Below are 24,306 nucleotides of genomic sequence, written 5' to 3' on the forward strand. Positions count from 1 at the left end.
TGTATGTGTAAATGGTTGAGTATACTCTGGCAGTAGCAGAGAGGGAACTGAGATACTAAGCAATTTTAGCAGTGTCAAGGGGAAAGAACCAAGTGTATCCAGCGTTATCAGAGAGCTGAAACCCTAGTTTGATTTGTTATAACAGATACTCATAAATCAGATGTATCCATGTTTATATTTGAGGTATACCTACATGTCCATATTATGACTAGTAACCTGTATGGTAATAATGATGACAGTTAATATTTATTAGTGCTTACCATGTGCTGGGATTTTTTTTTTTTTTTTTTGTAGAGTTGGGGTTTTGCCATGCTGGCCAGGCTGGTCTCAAACTCATGACCTCAAGTGTTCTCCCACCTCGGCCTCCCAAAGTGCTGAGATTACAGGCATAAGCCACCGTGTCTGGCTGTGCCAGGATGTTTTAAGTGTTGTTGTGTGTATTTGTTAACATATTTACTTCTCACAACCCCATGAAGTGTTACTAACTCAAGTAAAGAGAGGTTGAATTATTAGCTTGATTAAAATCACGCAGCTAATTTAGGAGATGCCTAAATATTGACTGAGTTTTCTGACTATATGCATATCAGATATGCATATACCATTACTATGTTCTACACCTAAATACCTAATTTTTCATTATACTTCTGTTTTCTTTGCTTGTGATTAACATCCTTCCCCTTACTTTAAGGAAATACATTGGTTTCCTTTCCTCAGTTTTTTTATTGTGATAAGTGTAATATAATTATTTTTTAGAAAATATAATATTACTTGCTTAATAAAATCAGTTGTATATAGATATATTTGCTAAATTAGTGAATTTATTTTATTTTATTGGGTAGACACATAGTTATGATTATATCTTTCCTCAGTGACCTTGGAATATTTTGGATTTTTCATAATTTTCATGTTATACATAGGATGTATCCTTTTTAAAGTATATGGCTGAAATGCTATACTTTCACATTAGTTTTTACCCGAAGAAAAATGTATTTATACATTTATTTTTCAGGAGAGAGCAAAGCTAAGTTTTTAATTAAGAGTTACCTTTCATGTTGATTTTTTTTCCTATTTTTATTGTCTTTTGCTTGGAAATATATTTCAAAATTTCTAATTCAAATTACTAGATGTGCACATTCACAGTACACAGATTACCCAGTAATAATAATAGACAACAGTAATTGATAACTTATGTGTTCAACACTGTTGTAAGTGTGTTATGTATATGAATTTGTTTATTATTACAACAGTCCTATTAGGTAAATTCTGTTATTATCGCAGTTTTTCAGATGAGGAAGATTTGAGGCATATAGAGGTTACTTGTCCAAGATCACGTAACCCTCTATTTAGAGAGCCAGTATCCATATCCAGGTGTATGGACCCACAGAGATACTGAAAATATGACATAATAAATCTTAAATGATCTTTTGCTAAAAGTTAATTTTAAGTTTAAAAATACATTTAAAAGTTTAAGGTTCAGAGAATTTGCCAACAGTTTTCAGAAAATGTATCAAACCTCTTAATTTTTAAAATGTGTGATCATGAATAATTTTTTTTAATGACTCAAGTTTTTGAGGAAAAGTATACTTTGAACAGTAAGCCCAAAATAGTAATTCATTAGGTTTATCAGAGGTAGAAATTTATGTAAACTTTTTTCTAGTTTTGTGTGTGGATTTGGGTGTGTATATAAGTTTGCCAAACCATGAGATTTTATTCCACTCTCAAATTCCAATCACAGTATAGCAAATGTACTAAATTTAATTTTAATTTTTCTTTTTTTATAGGAAAATATGAGAGCCACACCCGTGTTCACACAGGTGAGAAGCCCTTTGAGTGTGATATTTGTCACCAGCGCTATTCGACAAAGTCTAACCTAACTGTTCACAGAAAGAAGCACAGTAATGAAACAGAATTTCATAAGAAGGAGCACAAGTGCCCTTATTGTAATAAACTTCATGCCAGCAAGAAGACTTTAGCCAAGCACGTTAAGAGGCAAGTATTATCTTGCTTCCATAGTATACTTTATTGTGCCTTTTAATTTAAATATGTGGAAAGCTAAGAACATCTATAAAGTGCTTATCTCCAATTCTTTCATTGGAGATTCATTGAGATACAGTATTTTGATTATCCTGTTTTCTTTCTTGGGTTTCGGCAAGTCTGTCTTCAGAAATATGTGGTTTTTATACTCTGATAAATTGCTTTCTCTCTTTTTTTTTTGAGTTAAGCCTTCACTGTGTCACCCAGGCTGGAGTGCAGTGGTACAATCTCAGCTCACTGCAACCTCTACCTCCTGGGTTCAATCAATCCTCCCATTTCAGCCTCCTGAGTAGCTGGAACTACAGGTGCACACCATGCCCAGCTAATTTTTGTATTTTTTGTAGAGACTGGGTTTCACTATATTGCCCAGGCTGGTCTGAAACTCCTAGGCTCAAGTGATCTGCCCGCCTTGACCTCCCAAAGTGCTGGGATTACAGGTGTGAGCCACCACGCCTGGTCAAGAAATTTATTCTTATACTCAACATTGTCTTTAGTGTGTAACAGTTTGTGAGATAAATAATATTTAATAGAGTATTATATATTTAACTCTAAAAATTAAATTTTCCTGAAATCTGGACTAAAAAAAATCAGGTATATTACCTTGAAGTTTATCTATAAAGAGCTAGGTTCCTGAATGTATTTAAAAGATGATTATACTTTTATTTGATTTTTTCTGCATAAACTTAGGTATACATATGTATTTATTAAAATGATAATGATACCTCCTTAAAGAGCTCATCTATGCCTACTTGTCTCATTATGAAAGGAATCGGTACTTGATCCTGGTAATTACTGTCAACATATTCACATGGAATATTGATTTAACTAATATAACCTTTTCCTAATAATCTTTTTCTTTTCCTCTGATAGATTTCATCCTGAAAATGCACAAGAATTTATTTCCATTAAGAAGACTAAGAGTGAAAGTTGGAAATGTGATGTAAGAGTTTTTAATTAAAACAAATTAGAAAACCAAAGTAAAAGCAATGTCTTTTGGGGAAGTGAAGTAATTAGGTTTTAAAGTAATGTGACTTAGCTTATCTCACTTTTAGAATTTTCCTTTTATATAAAATTATTCTAATATATTTTGTAAATTAAGCCTGGTATAGGTTAGTTTTTAGATGATGGACCTAAAAAGTGGAAATGCTAGTTTTTATTTTCATCATAATCACCATACCATGTATTTATGGTTATGTATATAAACTGTGACATTACTGTTGCACAGAGTATAAAATGTTAGACTTTCTCCCCCATTTCTGGGTATGTGGTGTTAACATAATAAACTGTCTCAAAACTTAGTGTCCTTAAATAAATATTTTGATATGTCTCACCCTCTTGTGTGTTAGGAATCCAAATTTGGGGCAGGGATTTGCTAGGTTAATTCTTCTGTTCTGCTTGTTGTCAGCTGAAGTCACTCAGCTGTTTTCAACTAGTGCATGGTCTGGTCTGGTCTGGGAACACTTCCAAAGTGGCTCACTCAAGGCCAGGTATGGTGGCTCATGCCTGTAATCCTAGCACTTTGGGAGGCCCAGGCGAGTGGATCACCTGAGATCAGGAGTTCGAGACCAATCTGGCCAACATGGCAAAACCCCATCTCTACTAAAAATAAAAAAAAATTAGCCGGGCATGGTGGCACATGCCTGTAATCCCAGTTGCTCAGGAGACTGAGGCAAGAGAATCACTTGAACTTGGGAGGCGGAGGTTGCAGTGAGCCAAGATCACACTACTGCACTCCAGCCTGGGCGACACAGCCAGACTCCATCTCAAACAAAAAAAACAAAGTGGCCTACCCATGTGACAGGTAACTTGGTGTTTGTTCTGATGAGAATCTCAGCAAGGACTGTTTACCAGGAACCTTAGTTCTTCTTTACTTTGGTCTTTTTTTGAGGCTTCTTGAGCGTCTTTCTAGCATAGCAGCTAAGTTCCGAGAGTGATTATGTGTTCCAAGAAACCTAGATAAAAACTATTAGACTTTATGGCATAGCCTCAGAAGTCTCTGAAAATCACTTCTACCACATTTTGTTGGCCAAACAAATCACTCCAACCTGGGTAGATTTAAAGAGAAGGGAATTAGATTCCATTTTTTAACAGGAGGAGTACCATCGTACTTATGGACATCTTTATTCTACAGTACCTCTAAGTATTTTTTCAGTATTTACATTTATCTTTTTTTTTTTTTTTGAGATGGAGTCTCGCTTTGTCACCCAGGCTGGAGTGCAGTGGCATAATCTTGGTTCGCTGCAACCTCCTCCTCCTGGGTTCAAGTGATTCTTGTGCCTCAGCCTCCCGAGTAGCTGGGACTACAGGTGCACACCACCATGCCCAGCTAATTTTTGTATTTTTAGTAGTGATGGGGTTTCACCGTGTTGGCCAGGCTGATCTTAAACTTCTGACCCCAAGTGATCCACCCGTCTCGGCCTCCCAAAGTGCTTCCCCTGATTACAGGTGTGAGCTGCTGTGCCCAGCCTTGGTGAATCTTTTTTAAAGGCGTCCCTAGCTGTTACTTTTGCCTTCTTTAATCCAAGATTCAATTTATATATACAGCAAAATTCTCACAATTTCTCTGATTTCAGCTTCTGGAAATTGAAGTTAATTATTAATTACAGTATTTGAGTCTGCATAAGATAGTATCTTCCCCTTACTAAGTTTCATCATCCTTGGCTATAAAACGTCAATAATGCCAATTGCATCGATCTCACAGGATTATTGTGAGAATCAAGAAAAATAATCCATGAATTACTTAGCATTGTGCTTGGTATATATAGTATGTGTTATGTTATTGTTGTTGGTGCTGTTACTATAGCAGCCTACCTCTCTTTTAAAAAACCTGATGAATGTCAAATTTTTAAAGACTGACCACTTCAAGAGATACATTTTAAAATAATTTTTCTGTGGCTTCTTATTCAGATTCTTATTCAAATATATGGCAACACTGAAAAAACCTTTTATTCCTGACATAAGTGACTAAAAAATAATATATTTCATGGATTTAGAAATTCTGACTAGAATTAAGATAGTGTGATTATTCTATATCCCTACTAGAAATGTAAAGAGTTGAAATTCAGCTACCTTTAGTACTAATTTGAAATCATTCCTTACTTCCTCTAGAGCATTTTTTTCTGCACAATCAGAATTTAGTTTTACTTTTTGTAAGTTTTCTGTTGGGAGAAAAGTCTCTTTATTGAATTTATATATATTTTTTCTCATTACAAGCTTAGTATTACAATTTTCAATTCAGGTCCTCTTAACATTTTGTTTGCATTTTAATTTAGATTTGTAAGAAATCTTTTACTAGAAGACCACACTTGGAGGAACATATGATTCTACATTCTCAAGATAAACCGTTTAAGTGTACTTATTGTGAAGAACATTTTAAATCACGATTTGCTCGGTTAAAGCATCAAGAAAAGTTCCATCTGGGTAAGCAAGTTACTTTTTCTTAAGGCAGCCATGACAATTTTAATTATCACATCATGCTGGATGAGCCTTCTATAGCCAAATTACTCTTTTTCTTCTAAAAGACTTTTTAAGAGTGGTTTTAGGTTCACAGCAAAATTGAGAGGAAGGAATAGATAGTTTCCATATACCCTCTGCCTCCACATATGCACAGCCTCCCCCATTATCAGCAGTTCTTCACCAGAGTGGTACGTTTGTTATAATCGAAGAACCTACACTGACACATCATAGTCTCCCAAAGACTCTAGTTTAGACTAGGGTTCATGCTTAGTATTGTATTTTCTGTTGTTTTAGACAAATCTGTAATGACATGTATCATTATAGTGTCATATAGAATAGTTTCACTGCCCCGAAATTTCCCTGTGCTTCTCCATCTGTCTCTCACACCAACCCCTGGCAACCACTGACCTTTGTACTTTCTTTGTTGGTTCATTTTTTTTAGATACCTCATCTACTATTTGATGATCTTTTTACTGTCTCCATAGTTTTACCTTTTCCAGAATGTCATATGGTTGGAATCATATACTGTGTTGCCTTTTCAGGTTGCCTTCTTCCACTTAGTATAGTGCTAAATGATATAATTGGCCCTCTATATCTATGAGTGCCATGTCTGTGGATTCAACCAACTGTGGATCAGAGATATTAAAAAAAAAAAACAAAACATAACAATACAACAATAAAAAATAATACACATTTTAAAATATAGTATAACAATGATTTATATCACATTTCCATTGTATTAGTATTAAGTAATCAAGAGATGATTTAAAGTATATGGGAGGATGTGCATAGTTTCCATGTAAATACTACACCACCTTAGATAACGGACTGGAGCATCCATGGATTTTGGTATCCTGGGCCATCCTGGAACCAGTCCCTCATGGATACCTAGGGAGGACTTTATTCCATTGTCTGGTTATACCACAGTTTATCCATTCACTCACTGAAGGATATCTTGGTTGCTTCCAAGTTTTGGCAATTATAAATAAAATTGCTATAAACATCTTTGTGTAGGCTTTTATGTAGACTTAGGTTTTCAATTCCTTTGGTTAAATACCTAGGAGAAAAGGGGCTGGATCAGATGGTTAAGAGTATAATTAGTTTGTAAGAAACTGTCAAATTGTCTTCCAAAGTAGCTGTATCATTTTGCATTCCCATGAGAATGTCTGTCACTTCATGTTCTTGCCAGCATTTGGTGTTTTCTGTGTTCCAAATTTTGGCCATTGTAATAGGTTTGTAGTGTTATCTCATTGCATTAATTTGCATTTTCCTGATGCATATAATGTGGAGCATCTTTTCCTATGTTTATTTACCATCTATATATCTTCTTTGGTGTGGTGTCTGTTAGGTCTTTGGCCCAATTTTTTTTTTTTTTTTTGGTGACAGAGTCTCGCTCTGTCACCCAGGCTGGAGTGTAATGGTGCAATCTTGGCTCACTGAAACCTCTGCCTCCCAGGTTCAAGTGATTCTCCTGCCTCAGCATCCGGAGTAGCTGGGATTACAGGTGCCCGCCACCACGCCCAGCTAAGTGTTTTGTATTTTTAATAGAGACGGGGTTTCACCAGGTTACCCAGGCTGGTCTCGAACTCCTGACCTCAGGTGACTCACCCTCCTCGGCCTCCCAAAGTGCTGGGATTACAGGCGTGAGCCACCACGCCTGGCTGGCCCATTTTTTAATCAAGTTGCTTACTTATTGTTGAGTTTTGAGAGTTCTTTGTATATTTTGGATAACACTTATCAGACATTTCTTTTCAAGTATTTCCTTTCAATCTGTGACTTTTCATCAACTTGACAGTTTCTGTGACAGAGGAAAATTTTAATTAAGTCCAATTTATCTATTGTTTCTTTCATGGATTGTGCAAAGTCATTGCCAAACCTAAGGTCATCTACATTTTTGTGATTCATTTTGAGTTCACTTTTGCAAAGGATGTAAGGTCTGTGTCTAGATTTATTTTTTTTTTTGTCTGTGGATATCCATTTGTACTAGGACCATTTCTTAAAAAGACTATCTTTACTATATTGTATTGGCTTTGCTTCTTTGTGAAAGATTAGTTGACCGTATTTATGTAGGTCTGTTTCTGGGCTCTGTATTCTGTTCTGTTGGTCTATTTTTTTATCTTTTATTTTTGCCAATACTACACTGTCTTGATTACTGTAAGTTTATAGTAAGTTTTAAAGTCAAGTAATGTCAGACCTCCAACCTTATTTTTCTCCTTCAGTGTTGTGCTGGCTTTTCTGGATCTTTTGCCTTTCCATATTAAACTTTAGAATCAGTTTGTTGATATCCACAAAATGACTTTCTGGGATTTTGATTGGGATTGCATTGAACGTATAGATCATGTTGTGAAGTTGAGTCTTTCTTTCCATGAACATGGGATATCTCTTCATTTATTTAGTTTTTCTTTGATTTCTTTCATCTGAGTTTTGTAGTTTTCTCATATAGATCTTGTACCTATGTTGTTAGATTTATACCTAAATATTTCATTTTGGGGGATTGTTGAACTACCCTTGGTGAACCTTGAGTATTGGCTTAGGCAAAGAGAGTCATATAAATTGAAAGGAGTACTGTATATGTTACAGTTCTTGGAGATGTGTAAATGTGTTTTTTTGTGTGTGTTGGGGGGTTTTTTGGTTCGTTTTTTTGGTGACAAATGTACCAGTGGGCATAAACTGTGCATTTATTCGTAGTTGATGTTGCATAGGTTTGTGAGTGCTTAGGATGAGACATTCTTGTTTTGGAAAAAGATAATTTTTCAAGGAGTAGAATAAAATTAGTATATTTGGAATGCACTATAGTATTTAATGAATTACCTCCCTAATGCTTATGGCCAAGGTGGAGAGTTGTGGTCTAGATGGTGGTATACTTTGGTAAATTTATGATTGTTAATCCCACTAATGAATTTTGTCATTACAGGTAGAGGTCCTCTCCATGTTCAATTCATTACTTTTGTTAACAACTTAGATAAAAATATACACTTCATTGCTTATGAAATTTATAGATGTCATAAAGCTATCAAGGGTATTTAATATACTAGAAAATAAACATATTTTAAAAATCTGTATGCTGTACAATAGGTCAAAACAAATTAAGTTAAAATTAATTAAGAATAAATACAAAGTTAGGCTGCATGCAGTGACTCACGCCTGTAATGCCAGCACTTTGGGAGGCCAAAGCTGGCAGATCACCTGAGGTCGGGAGTTCTAGACGAGCCTGACCAACATGGAGAAACCTTGACTCTACTGAAAATACAAAATTAGCTGGGCGTGGTGGCGGACGCCTGTAATCCCAGCTACTCAGGAGGCTGAGGCAGGAGAATCGCTTGAACCCAAGAGGCGGAGGTTGTGGTGAGCTGAGATCGCACTATTGCACTCCAGCCTGGGCAACAAGAGCGAAATTCTGTCTCAAAAATATAAATAAATAAATAAATAAATAGTTGTAAACTTAAGGAAGTGATCTTTTAGTCATTAAGTCTTTAAGAACTATAAAATAGTTTATCATCCAAACTACTCACTTTACAGATGATCTTAAAGGCAGAGGCTTTTTGGACACTGTGAACCAATAATGTGATATGATTTACAAAACGAATGTAGTTTTAAACTATATTAATAAAAGTGTATTTTTCAGAATTAGGGAAATAATAGTCTGATTTTGAATTTATCTGGAAAATTGCATTCATTTCTGTATACCACATTTAAGATGGATATTGACAAATATATATTTTAGAGATGGGTAATTTTGGTGATGTAGAGTCTTGAAATCATATCATGTGAAAAACACGGTCCTTGAAATTTTTTGTCTGGGAAAGAAAGAGCAGCTGTCTTCAAATACTTTCAAGGCACTATTGTGCAACAAGGGATTCTTACTCTTTGTGAGTCTAGTATATAAGACTAGTATATGCTGGAAGATTATTTACCTGAAGCTTAATCTCTCCAAATTGCCTTTACTAAGTTGTTCTTTCATAGTATTCAGTTTCAGCACTTCTAAGAAGCCCTCATGTAGAAACAGTTTTTATAGTTACCACACTGTAGTTGACATGTTCATGATTCTGTTTCATGGGAGAAATTTCTTTAGAGTTTAGTTCCAGAAAAAGTAGTTTTTATTGGAGAATTGGTGCACTTCTTTCTTTTTGACATGAAAATTTTAGGTAATCTTTTTGGTCCCACCTTGTAGAAACATCAGAGGGAACTATAATAAGTTTTTAAGTGTTGGAACTTACAAACTAAAGTAACTTGTCTTTACACAATAGTTACTTTCCCATCAGTGAAATTATACAAGTATACAGGCATATGCTGAACTTACCTTACTAACTCTTAGAGTTGGTGAAGAGGCCATTCTTTAGAAGTGGTTGAACTGGAAGATTTTTATGACTTGTTAAGAGATTCTTCTGTCATGCTGCAGCATACCAATAATGAGAGGTGTTCCAGAAATGTTAGGCAGTAAGGCTTAGCTACCCTGCTATCTAATGTTCATGGCGGAAAATATACAAGGAAAGTACATTCAACATTCAAAATAGTAAATATTTTTGGAACAACTGCTAACTGTATGATCAGCTCTGTGTTAGGATCTGGGGATACTATTTCTGCCAAATTAAATTACGGTGCAATAGGTAATCTAACTAGTAAATAAATCATTATTATTATTATTTTTTTTTGAGATGGAGTCTTGTTCTGTCGCCCATGCTGGAGTGCAGTGGCGCGATCTCGGCGCACTGCAAGCTCCACCTCCCGGGTTCACGCCATTCTCCTGCCTCAGCCTCCTGAGTAGCTGGGACTACAGGCACCTGCCATCACGCCCGGCTAATTTTTTCTATTTTTAGTAGAGACAGGGTTTCACTGTGTTAGCCAGGATGGTCTCGATCTCCTGACCTCGTGATCCACCCGCCTCAGCCTCCCAAAGTGCTGGGATTATAGGCGTGAGCCACCACACCCGGCACAATCATTACATTTTAGTACTGTATACACACAAATATTTTACAACTGATTAGGTAATTTGTATGATTTTTAATAAGAGTTGACATTTACTGGGTTAGGTTGACATTTACTAGAAGAAAAAGTTTAATAGGTGTGGCATGATGTAGAAGTGGAAGTAGAAGACTTTCTAGCCAGCCTTGTTTTCTGAGTCTGACTTAGCCACTTACTATGTGATCTGGAAGAGCCTCTCAGACTTCCAGCTTCCTCATTTGTTAAAATGAAGTTAATACGTACTTCTTAGATACTGTTGTGAGGATTAAATGAGGTACTGTATTAAGTGCCAAATGTAGAGCCAGGCATAGTTTTCATTCTCTTTCTCTGAATATGTTGTCATTTCTAGTATTATAATTTTCAGTCTTTCCAAGACCTTTGAGAAATATGGCTTGTGACATAGTAGCTTTGCATTTTGGGCCACTATTATTAATAAACCAAATAGAGTATTGTTATGAGTATTTTCTGTGTTTGTGTGCGTGTACATATGTATACATATATATGTATGCATGCATATATAAAATACTCAAAGCAATATTATATATATACAGAGAGAGCTTCTTTTGCATTCCATCTCTATGCTTCTGTTCCCTTGAATCCCTGTATACTTCAGATAAGTGCTTCATGCAATTTGGTATATATCACAAGCACCTGGAGACCTTGTTAAAATGGATTTCCCAGAGTGTCTGACTGAGATAGGCCTGGAGTATGGCCCCAAATTTGTATTTGCATTTGCAACTTGTACAATTTGCAATTTGTACAAGTTCCCAGGTAGTGCTGGTGCAAATGGTCTAGATATCACATTTTGATAACGACTGCTTTAGATTATTCAAAGCAATACTCATACTGTCTACATTAGGAATATATATTCTGTTAAATCAGAGGGAAAGATATGTATGTAATGCAATCTGAACAGTTAAAGGAGAAGAATTTTTAATATATATGAATATATATGTGTAAAAGTTATAGTTTGGCTTTTAAAAGTCAGATCTTGGTCCAGCATGGTGACTCACGTCTGTAATCCCAGCACTTTGGGAGACAGAGGTGGGAGGATCACTTGAGCCCAGGAGTTCGAGACCAGCCCGGGCAACCTAGTGAGATGCCGTCTATAAAAATAAATAAATAAAAGAGGGGAGGCTGAAGTGGAAGGATTGCTCAAGCCCAGGAGGTTGTTTAAATAGGTTTAGCTGCATGCAAAACTGGATATCCAGTATAGGAAAAAAATGTAGTTGTTATTTTCTTTGAAGAATCCTGATAAGTAACTGAACATTAAAGAGAATGCTTCATTTCTTCCTTTGCCCAGCTGAAGCCTCCAGCTATACATATAGTCATATTTTATAAAAAGTTTTACTAGTAGATGTTTCATTCTTTGACTAACCACACATTTTGCATAATAACCTTATTTTGGCACTTGTATTTACTTCACCTTTTTTTTTTCAGCTATGCAAATACTGACTTTCCTTTTCTCAATTTCTTAGAGCCTTTTTTTGGTTCAGAGGAGGTGGAGAGGTTTTTCATAATACTTAACACAGTGCTTGATGTGAATTAAGAATCAATAAATACTTGTTGAATGAGTTAATAAATGAGTAAAATATTTAGATCACATGCAAAATGAAATATTAGAGATTTTAAATGAGAATACGTTAAAGATACTTAATACAATGTACATTCTGAGGTCATCTCTCATTTCTAATGTGTAAAACACATTGAAATTTACCCAGAGCTACTGTGGCTACCAAGCAATTTTGCTTATAGTTATGTTTCTGAATTTCAGTGTCTTAATTCTATTTTCTTTCCATTGTGCTATTATGATTAATTCATTAGAATTCTTTCTTCAGTTTGTCCTTCCATATACTGAGACATCTTCTTGCAAATATATAGCTTCTTTGAGCTGTATTTACTAAACTTCTTTTTTACACATTCTTTGTCTTTCTTATATTTTGTCAGTCAGTAGAACACTGTCTTGTCTCCAGTTTTTTATTTGGTAAAATCATAGTGAAATTCAGAATCCAACTAATGTCAGTATTACTATGAGAGGCCTGGGCTTAATTTTATACCAACAAATAGAAATATTTCCAAACTATAAACTCTCTTAAGTCCTCCATTCGTTCTTCCAAAGATTTTATTACCCGCTTTCCCAAAAACTTTAGTATGCAGCCATTTCTACTTTGTTCCAGTCTGATTTCAAACCAGGAATTGGCCATTTCAATTTGTTAACTCATTAGTTTGTTCAGCATTCATACTGTCTGTTAGATGCTGAGCCCTATACTTGGTTGTAGGGATATGGAAATGTTATTCTAGGAATAAATAGCCTAGAAGAGAAATTGCAGTGTGTTATGACATATGCACCAATAGGATAGGCATGAACTTACAGCATACCTATTAAATTTAACTTAGTATCTCCTCTTTAAACTTTAAATGCACACTTTTTTTTTCCTTTTTAGGTCCTTTTCCATGTGATATATGTGGTCGCCAGTTTAATGACACTGGAAATTTGAAACGTCATATAGAATGTACTCATGGTGGAAAGAGAAAATGGACTTGCTTTATCTGTGGAAAATCAGTACGAGAAAGGTGAAGAATTATCTGCACACCCTCAAAAATCCTAGTACTATTATATAGAAATAATCAATGAATATGATTTATAAGAGTTAGGGTAACATAAGACACAAAATGCATGAATTGTGCTTTAGTTTGAAACATAAGGAAAAAAAGGAATTACACAAATGTTATGGAAGATGACATGGATTCAAGATTTGCAGGTTTTAGATGGATGATTTAATGTACATATTTTATGTCTTTCTGAAACCCCACTAAAACTAGATTAAGGGTTTTTGTTTGTTTTTTAAAAAGAATAAGCTACAAAGATAGGGAGAACAGAAATGTAACACGAATGACATAGGTTTGGAAGCTATAAAACAGATGGATCAGTGGTAATTGACTTAGCAGATCTAAGAAAGACAAACCCCAAAGTGGAAATGGAGAGATGTGAGAATGTAGTTTACATCACAGAATCTATAAATGTGTAGGAAATGGCAGTATTAGGTACCTTGGAACTGGGTTGAAGGAGAGGCAGAACAAGGAGCACTAGATTAAAAACTTTAGAAGTTTTATAAGTAGTGTCATTGGATTCTCTTCCACCATCTACTCATGCCATTGCTACTAGACACCTGTCCCTCTCCCAAGAGTACTGCTAGACCAAAGTATGCCACGTAGCTACATGATGGGATATATTCTGCATGCTGAAAGCAGTGATCCTTAGGCCTTATCTCTGCAAATATCTTGGCTTTTAGATTTTATTCTCCAGGCAGCAGATCCGAAGTCTGTTTCCTGAAAATCTGAGCAACCTAAGGGCAAATATATTCCCTAACGAGTGGTACACCCAGATCACCTACAGTGAAGGCTGAGTCATCAAGACCCCCCATGTCCTTTGCCCTTCTCATCAACTTTTTAGCCTATCATACTTAATCAAGAGCAGATAGTCAAGGATCACAATACATAAGAGGAAAACCTTTAACAAAGAAAACAGATTCCACACAGATAAACAGAAAAAAAATTTAAGGAAACAGATTATTAATGAAGAAGAAAATTTCAGAAGAAGTAAACAATTATTACTTTTTTGCCCCAGTTGAAGATACAGAATCCATTAAATGAGAATAGGATGATATATAAAAGGATCACTCAAGGAATAATTTAGAGCTCTTAGAAATTCAAAGCATGATGTCCAAAGTATAGACTCAATGGAAGGGTTAAGCAACAAAAAGTAGAGCAAAAGCCAGCAACATAAAATAAGGCTTAGAACATTAGAGGATCAGGCAAGTCTAGCATCTGAATAATAGGAGTTTTAGAAAGAACAGAGAAAATAGAGGGGGAAAAATCACCATTGAAATACTTCAAGATGATTTCCAGAACTGAAAGGTAAAAGTTTGAGTTTGCCAGATAGAAATGACACATCGTATGCTTAGATGAAAACAGACCTGTACCAAGGTACATCACTGTGATATTTCAGACATGGGGAACAAAGGGAAGCTTTTCTATGCTTCTAGAGAGGGAGAAAAGTCACATACATTGATTAGAACTACTTTTACTTTTAACAACATCAACACTAGAAGTAGGACCATAAAGTAGTGCCTTTAAAATTCTAAACGAAAATAATCTCCAACCTAGAGCTCTGTTCTCAAACTAACCAATCAAATCTCAAGATAGAATAAAGATATTTTCATGGTGTCAAAAAATAAGCTTTTAATATACTCTTTCTCATAAAGCTACTGAAGGGTGTGCTCCACCAAAATGAGGGAATAAACTCATAAAGAGGAAGACAAGGGAAATAGTTGTAACATGGGAGAGAAGCAAAGACAGAACACAGGAGGATGGTGAGAGAAGATCCCAGTATGTCAGGTGTGCAGCATATGTAATGGGTAGACCATACCGTTAGTAGTATGACCCAAGACATTATGGAGATTATTGCCACCATCCCTGCTAGCATGTATCTTTTTTAACTAGGGAACAGAATGTTAGAAAGGTCTGATTTCTTATCTGTACTGTGCCTCTGTCTAGTACCTCTGTGTGCTAATGAGGTTCCTACTCTTATACTTTATGCCCTTTTCTTTAATTTAACTGAGGATACTCATTTCATAGAAATGTGGTTTTTTTTTTAGTTATCCATGAGAATTAGAGGTAGGTCATGGTAAACTTAGAAGGAAAATGTGTGGAGCAGCCTACTTACTTTGACTCTATTTCTGCCAGACTTTCAATAGCTGGTCTATTCTAGCTCTGCCGGATACTCCATCTATGGTGAACCCTTGTTTTCCAGTACTTTTCATCACATTAATTACTGACATGCCAGAAGGAGCTAGACTCTGATCTGGAGATCCTGTTCATACTATCTTCTGGGCCCTTTATCTAAATAGTGGCAATATTATTAGGTTTGTGCTTGTTACTCAGGTTTTCAAAAGTATATGACATCTTGTTTAGTTTTTTTATTCTCTCTATATATACTATTTCTGAGGGGGGTGGTAAGGAGGATGAGATCAGGGAGGAGTAGGGGTAGACATTCTAAGGTACTAGTAATGTTCTTATTCTGCCTATAAGTGTTTACTATTCTTTAAACAGTACTTATAAATTTTTTACTCTTCAGTATATAAGAGTTTTGTAATTAAAAAATGAGAAGTGCCATTTTCTTAAAATAGCAGCTATTATGGTCAAATAGGAAAATCAGTACACTATATGAAACCGTTTATACATTGATAAATTATAAAGTTTATTATATATATTATACATTCATTTTTCCCCTTAAAGATCTTTCTGTAAAAAGAAAAAGCAAACAAGGCAAAACAAGAATCCCAGAGATAACATTTCCATCTTTTACTACAACTATTTAATAGGTAGGGATCTGGGAATATCTTTAGAGATATTTTCCACAAAGCTGGGTGTATCTACAGTCATATTGGTGGGCCTTGTAGAAGAGCACCATCTACTGGCAAAACTCTACTTTTATTTCAGATTCATCCTTTAAACTTACTAGGTATGGGATTGAAATAAAAACCAAGTACAGTCATGCACCGCTTAATGATAGTGCTATGTTCGGAGAAATGCATTGTTAAGCAGTGTTGTCATCACGCAAATATAGAGTGTACTTATGCAAACCTAGATGGTATAGCCTACTACACATGTAGGCTATGTGGTTTAGCCAGCCTATTGCTCCCAGGCTACAAACCTGTGTAGCATGTACTGAATACCGTAGATAATTGTAACACAGTGGTAAGTATTGATATATTTAAACATACTTAAGCATAGAAAAAGTACTGTAAAAATGGTATAAAATATAAAAAAGAATATATGTATTTGTGTAGGTTACCGACCATGAGTAGAGCTTGTAGGACTAGAAGTTTCTCTAGGGGAGTCAGTGAGTGAGTGGTGAGTGAATGTGAAGGCCTCAGACATTACTGTACACTAATGTAGACTTTATAAACACTGTACATTTAGGTTTCACTAAATGTATTAAAATTTTTTCCCTCAAGTTAACAGCAGCTTACTGTAACATTTTTATTTTATAAACTTTTGATTTTTTTCAACTTTCTTACTCATTTATAGTAACACTTAGCTTAAAACACACATTGTACAGCTGCATAGATATTTTCTGTAAGTTTTTTTATATTTTTTAATTTTTTGTTTTACTTTTTAAACTTTTTTTTGGTTAAAAACAAAAGACACAAACACAAACATTAGCTTAGGCCTACACAGGGTCAGGATCATCAATATCACTGTCTTCCACCTGCGCATCTTGTCCCACTGGAAGGTCTTCAGGGGCAGTACATGCATAGAGCTGTCATGTCCTATGGTAACAATGCCTTCTTAGAGAATACCTCTCGAAGGACTTGCCTGAGGCTGTTTTACAGTTAGCTTTCTTTTTTTTTTTTTAGTAAGTAGAAGAAGTACACTCTAAATAATGATAAAAAGTATAGTAAATACATGCCAGTAACATAGTCGCTTATCATTATCAAGAATTATGTACTGGACACAATTGTATGTGCTATGCTTATATATAATTGGCAATATAGTAGGTTTGTCTACAACAGCATCACCACAAACATGTAAGTAATGTATTGTGCTATGATGCCACTAGGTTATAGGAATTGTGTAGCTCCGTTGTAATCTTATGGGACAACATTGTTTATGTGGTCTGTCATTGATTGAAATGTCATTATGCAGTATATGACTGTAGTAGTGATAGCTAAAAGCCTGCAGAGGTCAGTCATATTTCCCTTTCGCTTCATTTGTCCTTAAAATAACTTTGTCCATTATTACTCAGCGCTTTAGATATGTGGGGAAGCTCAAGGTTAGAACCGTAGGAATTGCTAGTGATGTACTTTGAGGAGTAATGGTTTCATAGTAGCCCATCCAGGGCCAGTGGGGCTGGAAGACCTAGGCATAGCAATAATTATTTTCTGTATGTAGGTTCTTTTTTCACATCAGCACCTGGAAGTTAGAAATACCTACAACATTTTCTTTGCTTTAAAACATTTTTTCAACAAATACTAAGCACATATTTGGAAGAAATAGTACTGATAAACTGGATTACTTAAATATTATTAAACCCTCTCTATCAAAATTCAGATCAACTTAATTCAGTGTCATAATGAACATTTTTAAAATTATACTTCTTGAAAGTTTGCTTAAGTTGTGTAATTAAATCTCTGAGCAAACCAATGGCAAATGAGGCCGAAGTATTTTTTGTTTTTAAGGAGAGAGAGTTATAACAAGCATGTTTGTATACTAGTGAGAATAGAAAAGAACAAAATTATTCTAAGAAAGAGGAGAGAATTGCCATAATATTAGTTAGCTTGAATACCTTTCTAGCAAGTTTTCCAGAAATCTATTTACTATATACATTGGCATTTTAAAAATCTTTAAATATACATATTTTAACGCAGAACTACTTTGAAAGAACATTTGAGAATCCATAGTGGAGAAAAGCCTCACCTTTGTAGTATTTGTGGGCAAAGTTTTCGTCATGGAAGTTCATATAGGTAAGTAAAACCATTTTTTCCCTTTATTAAGCAAGATAGAATTATATCTCTATTTTAGTTCTATTTTCTTATTACTTTGTTGGATTGAAACATTTCTTAGTCCTTATGATATGCAAAGTTGTGCAAAAACTTTACTGCATAGATTTTTTTTTTTACTAAACGTTTTATTATTTTTATTCTGTGGTATAAAATATTATTAAATATTTTCTCACAACAAATTTGGAGAAGGCTTTACTAAGGCATTATTTAAATATTTCTTTCATTACTTTTCTCTGAATGAAAATTCAGTTAAACTTAGTGTATTTCTCCACTCTTTACTATCAAAGAATATTTTAATATGAAAGTAAGACAAAATAAAAAACTCCCCATTCTTAATTTTCAAAAGTCTTCTGTGCATTAATAGTGATTATAACTTATTTAGTTATTTTTGTGGTTGAATCCTTGACCATATTTGCAGTTTATGAAAAGTTTTTTCTAAATAAATAATATATAACTACTTTTGAAATGTGTGTACAATTTTAATTTTTATTAAAATGTTATATATAAGGCTTTAGTATATACACTTTCATATATTATTTATCTTGCTTTAAGTTTAAATTGAATATTTCCCCTTTAGAGGTAGTCTAGTCAGTTGGTCTTGGTAAAATCACCACTTATTTTGGCAATTTGCGAGGGAAAGCTGTTCCTTTCATTAGAATATATATATAGAGAGAAGCTCTGGAGATAAAATTAATTCAAGTTAAACTAATCTTAATAATCTAAGCCTTTTATACTGTCTTTGGGTGACTATAAAATGAGCCCCATTTTGTTCTGTTGGTGTGAAGAAAAGCAGTAAAATGTAATTTTCATAAAGTTGAGTTCTTATAAAAGATAGAAAATTCTTAAATATCAGTTTGTAGTTGATAACAATTATCCAGAATAGGACAGATTCTCAATTATTTGCTCTATTAGTCTGTTTTCACACTGCTATAAAGACATACCTGAGACTGGGTAACTTACAAAGAAAAAAGGTTTAATTGACTCACAGTTCCGCATGGCTGGGGAGGCCTCAGGAAACTTACAATCATGGCGGAATGTGAAGGTGCAAGTAAGGCACGTCTTACCTAGGCGAAGCAAGAGAAAGAGTAGGGGCAGCTGCTGAACACTTTTAAAGCATCAGATCTTGTGAGGACTCACTGACTGTTACAAGAACAGCATGGGGAAACTGCCCCCATGATCCAGTTACCTGTCACCAGGTCCCTCCTTCAATATGTGGGGATTACAATTTGAGATGAGATTTCGGTGGGAACACAGAGCCAAACCATACCATTTACTGTATCATTTGCTATCATCATGATATGCCTAGTCACTTGTACACTTACTTCATTTGTCTAATTCTAATTCCTTTCTGATTACTCCTACTTTTGATATTTTTGAGTCTTGGCCAGTCAGCTAGATAATAACCTTAGACATTTGATAGATTCAGTGAACTAGATATAGGATCTAATATGATGGGAAGGAATAATGTTGAGAAGTGGTTTGAGCATATACAAATGTTGAAATGCTTTCTTGAAAAAATGAGTAGGGACCTGGGTTCAGCTGGTAAAAGACTGAAAAGGACTCTGAAAGATAGAAATAAAGCCAATAATGTATGAGTGGTTGAGTAGACAGCCCAGTTTTCATTGTTTATTCATCATTTATTCATTATTGAGCTTTTTCCTTCTATGTCACCAGTTTTAATGGTGTTCAATTTTTTTCTTTATAGACTTCACTTACGAGTACATCATGATGATAAAAGATATGAGTGCGATGAATGTGGAAAAACATTTATCCGTCATGATCACCTTACAAAGCACAAAAAAATACATTCAGGTATACCATATTTTGTAATACTAGTTCTAAAATCCTTTTTAAATACCTGAAAGGAACATAATATGATGTTATGTCTATGTTGGCTATAAGTTTAATAATTTGGTTTATGCTCGTCACTTCTTTGTAATTCTGGTTCTAAAAACATTTTTAAAAAAGCATCCAAAAGGGACATAATTTTATGACATATTCATTGTAATTTTAATTATTTGGTCACCCTTTGTGACTATAAAGTGTAAAGTTTAATTTTAAATAAATTCTCAAAATTTGCATTTTGCATATTACATGGATATATCTAATAATTGCTATTGACACTTCCCTAAAGGGAGAAGCCATGATAATTTTTCTCATTTTGGTTGGATTTGAGAAGAAGCTGGTGAAACTTATATGTTAAAAGGGAAATGATTAAAATTGGGTGTTAAAAGTGTATATTATAGTGAATTTTGAAACCCTGTCTTTGGAGAAGAGCACCTTAATAATCCTGACCAATTTCAGATCTTTATACTGTATAATTTTTATATTCTGGGGATTTCTTTCATATTTTCCTCTCAGATTGATGTTCAGGAAGTGCTAAGAGAGCCAACTCTGTGAGCACAATAATGGGAAAGAGCCATCTCTATGAGCACAGTAGAACAGGTGATTATTATTATTATTTTAAACATAATTTTTGAATATAAAGTATGCAACAGATAGTAATTATTTTCTGAGATGATCTCAGTGAGGTAGGTTGCAGTTGTTATCACCACTTCTAACAGATACTAAAAATCTGATGACTTTTTCCATTGGAATTATGCCTTTTTATTTTTATGAGGAGAATTCTTAATTTCTAAGTCTAGAGGCCACATGCTTTAATTGCACACTGGTATTGAGACAGTGACTGTTTTTTAAAACGAAGCTTTGTAAATAAATGTAAGAATAGAGATGAGAAATTGGACTGATGTAGAATTTTTCATTATATTTGTATTTTGGCTCATTGCAAACGTAAGAAATCCTCACAGATGAAAAATCTTTTAAAAGTAAAGTACAAAGATCTGAAAATGTTTGGGTCCTTTTTATAAACAGTAAGATAGCCTCATCTTAGTTTAATGTATATCAATTTGAGGTGTTTGATACACAGACATATATATATATATATTTTTTTTTTTTTTTAATTCCTAAGTTTTGAAGTAGTTTCATTTATCTTGCTCTGTTACATTGAAAGTATGATTTGAAGTGTACAGCAAAAGGCTATTGATTCCTTTTCCAAGCAGGGAAAAGATTCACATCCATGAAATTAAGCATAAATTTTTTGAAGAAAGTTATTTGAGTAAGGAATATAAAGCAAATAGTGCAGAATAAAATGTGGCTTTACTTTCCTGTTATATTTGACATCATGTGATCTTACTGTTTGATAGTTTGTTTCTGGGGATAAAAACCTGAGATGTATATTATCATCAAAATATTTGGGTCTTTATTTTAAGGTGAAAAAGCTCATCAGTGTGAAGAATGTGGAAAATGTTTTGGTCGTAGGGATCATCTCACTGTTCATTACAAAAGTGTACACCTTGGAGAGAAAGTGTGGCAAAAGTAAGTGAAAAAGCAAAATGTCTCATAATTTACATTGGCTAAGTCTCTGAGGAAAGTTGTAACTTTTTTTGTTTACTTTGTTTAATTGAAGTTAGGTTAACCAGTTCTCTTTCTCTACATTCTGTAGCATCTCTATCGACCTAAAAGAATTCAGCAAGCCTATATTTTCCTCCTTGTTTTCAGTTAATTCAAAGGCCAGGGAGGTGACATGCAAGTTAACAATAATTAATGAAAAATCTTGGCATTTGGTTGCTGAGGCTCTTTGAGAGCTAAATATACTGCCTATATATTATACTTAATAAGATAGCAATTGTTAGGAAATGTTTGCAGTCAGAATTTAAACTTGTTTCTAATCATACTAAGCATTTAAAATATTATACTATTTGAAGGCACTATGTGCTATCTTGAACATCAGCTTTTTAGTATAATTTAGATATCAAAGTTTAACTGAGGTTAGTTGCTAAGTGTGAAACATTCAAGTAATTCATGTTTTTGGATTAGGCATTTGGGCAAATGATAAATAACAGACATGTTCTTGTTTTTTTTTTTTTTGTTTTTTTTTTTTTGAGACAGAGTCTCGCTCTGTCGCCCGGGCTGGAGTGCAGTGGCGCAATCTCGGCTCACTGCAAGCTCCGCCTCCCGGGTTCACGCCATTCTCCTGCCTCGGCCTCAGAGTAGCTGGGACTACAGGCGCCCGCCACCGCGCCCGGCTAATTTTTTGTATTTTTTAGTAGAGACGGGGTTTCACCGTGGTCTCGATCTCCTGACCTCGTGATCCGCCCGCCTCGGCCTCCCAAAGTGCTGGGATTACAAGCGTGAGCCACCGCGCCCGGCCCCAGACATGTTCTAAAGTGCCAAGAGACTTAATAGTCCTGAGCATAATTAGCAAAATGTACATAGTATATATAAATGTAGTAAATCAAAGACCAATTTAAAGAATAGTAGAAAGTGTTGATTTGTAATCATTTTTTACATTTCCATGTGTTGGTTTATTATTTCATTAATTTTGTTCAGTGATTCACTCATTGAATCAATGTATTCATTGGACTCTTGTATTTTGTTTATGTAAGGAATGCTAGTAAGTGCTGGGATATAAAGATATGCTGTTTAAAAAGGAAATAGTAACTTCAATTCATTGTGCGAATAGACTTAAAACTACAGGCTCACTTACTCCAAAGGTCCTATACCTTTTTTTTCTTCATGATTTCTTTATAACCTTACAAATTATTTGGCACAGGAGCTTTTAAAAATATAAATTAATAATATAATATGAATATATTTTAATGTATTGATATATCGTAATATAAATTATAATGTAAGATAATATAAAAATATAAATTATTGTTTAAATAAATTATTCGAATCATTAGAAATAAAACATTTTCAAATATTCATTTGCTATCATATGCTAACATAAATAGCAGTTTTTTGAAAAATAACTACAAAACAAAATATTAAAAGAGCAACATTATTTTACATTTTTATAAATCTCTCATGGCTTAATAGAAGACTGCAGCATTGTCATATCTGTTGTGATATGTTATTTTGGTTGAAGCAATGAAGAAAACCCAGCCTTAATAGATATGTAGTTGGAATAAAGAGGAATATTGTTAATAGTCTTCTCAGGTAATTGTAGATCTTCCTCTTTATTACTACACTAAAACTAAACAAGTGGTAGTTTCCTAAAGGTAGTTGTAGGTGGAATGTGAAACAAGATTAATGAGGTTTTCACAATCTATTACATTCAATCTCTTGGCCTCTTGTACATTGAATGGATTTTTTTTTTTACCAAGCATAATTTTGTAAGATCATGTGTTTGTTATTGAGAAAATATGGGCTCACTGAGTTATGCAGATTTTCCAAATGTTAGCACATTTCACAGCATACTATTAACAGATCACATTTGTTAATACTGCCTCCAGTCTCTCAGAAAGGAGTACTGGAAAGCTGTCAAGATCACAGTGGTAAATACAAGTATTCCGAAGTTCTTACATTAGCTTGAAAGCTCAGATTTTATCATTGATAGCAAACACTGTTGGTTGTTTGTCTTGAAGTGACCAGCTCACTTCATTTAATTTTTGAGAGGTGCTTTTCCTTGAGACAACCATCATGTTTTGGTATGTAGTAGAAGTGCTTCATGTGTACTTCTCATTTTATCAGAGAATATTTAAAAGGCCGAGACCTGAAAGGTCAAAATATAATAAAATTAGTAATCTTACTCTTTCATTACATTTTTTTCTTTCTGTGAGTATATGGTAGTAAAGAATACAATTATTAGTAAATTTTAATACTACTGCTTTATTTAGAACTAAGTAAGATACTAGCAGTGTACCAGCAGTTTACCCACTGTTCCTTTTGCATCATAGTGTCAATGCCAACATAGTAAAAAAGGCAGATAATGTCTTATTATTTTGAAAAAAATGTTGATCTTGTGGACCCTGTGAAAGGAGTTTTGGGACCTACCATCACCTTTTATTTAACAGGCCTGTGGACCTATCTGTTGGCTTAGATAATTGAGGAACTAGAATCTGTAGACTCTACTTTTTTTGCAAGGGTGGGCTAATGGTGGTAGATCCAGAATATGGAGCCCTATGTATCATTTTTGTGGAACTTATACTTCATTCTATGTGATAACAAGCCAATGAAAATTTTAAACAAAAGAGTGACGCCGTTGAATTTGTATTTTAGGTATATCACTTTTACTGATGTATAGAGGTTGGATTTGTAATGGATAAGTCTGGAGGCAAGTTTATCAACCAGTTAGACAGCTGTTATAATCTGAGAAAAAGATAATGAGGGACTAAACTCAGGAGTTGCATTAGTAATGAAAAGTTATATTTATTTGAAAAATATTTAGGCCCTTGTTAGCAATACTTCATGATTGGCTTTGGGGAGTAAGGGAATAAGGGCA

The 24,306-nt window shown here is 34.3% G+C and overlaps 1 protein-coding gene across 4 annotated transcripts in view; it reads left to right on the forward strand.

Moving 5' to 3' along the window:
• Window positions 1-24,306, forward strand: part of ZBTB41 (zinc finger and BTB domain containing 41) — a 59,039-nt gene that overhangs the window by 8,427 nt on the left and 26,306 nt on the right. For all 4 annotated transcript variants that reach the window (XM_055234188.2, XM_063613723.1, XM_063613724.1 and 1 more), the window contains exons 3-9: window positions 1,782-1,989; window positions 2,905-2,974; window positions 5,307-5,454; window positions 12,897-13,026; window positions 17,886-17,981; window positions 19,726-19,832; window positions 21,290-21,395. In XM_055234188.2, coding sequence (XP_055090163.1) covers window positions 1,782-1,989; window positions 2,905-2,974; window positions 5,307-5,454; window positions 12,897-13,026; window positions 17,886-17,981; window positions 19,726-19,832; window positions 21,290-21,395 — 865 coding nt within the window. The remainder of the gene's footprint in view (window positions 1-1,781; window positions 1,990-2,904; window positions 2,975-5,306; window positions 5,455-12,896; window positions 13,027-17,885; window positions 17,982-19,725; window positions 19,833-21,289; window positions 21,396-24,306) is intronic.

This window comes from Symphalangus syndactylus, chromosome 19 (assembly GCF_028878055.3).
Source record: "Symphalangus syndactylus isolate Jambi chromosome 19, NHGRI_mSymSyn1-v2.1_pri, whole genome shotgun sequence".
Taxonomy (NCBI): Eukaryota; Metazoa; Chordata; class Mammalia; order Primates; family Hylobatidae; genus Symphalangus; species Symphalangus syndactylus.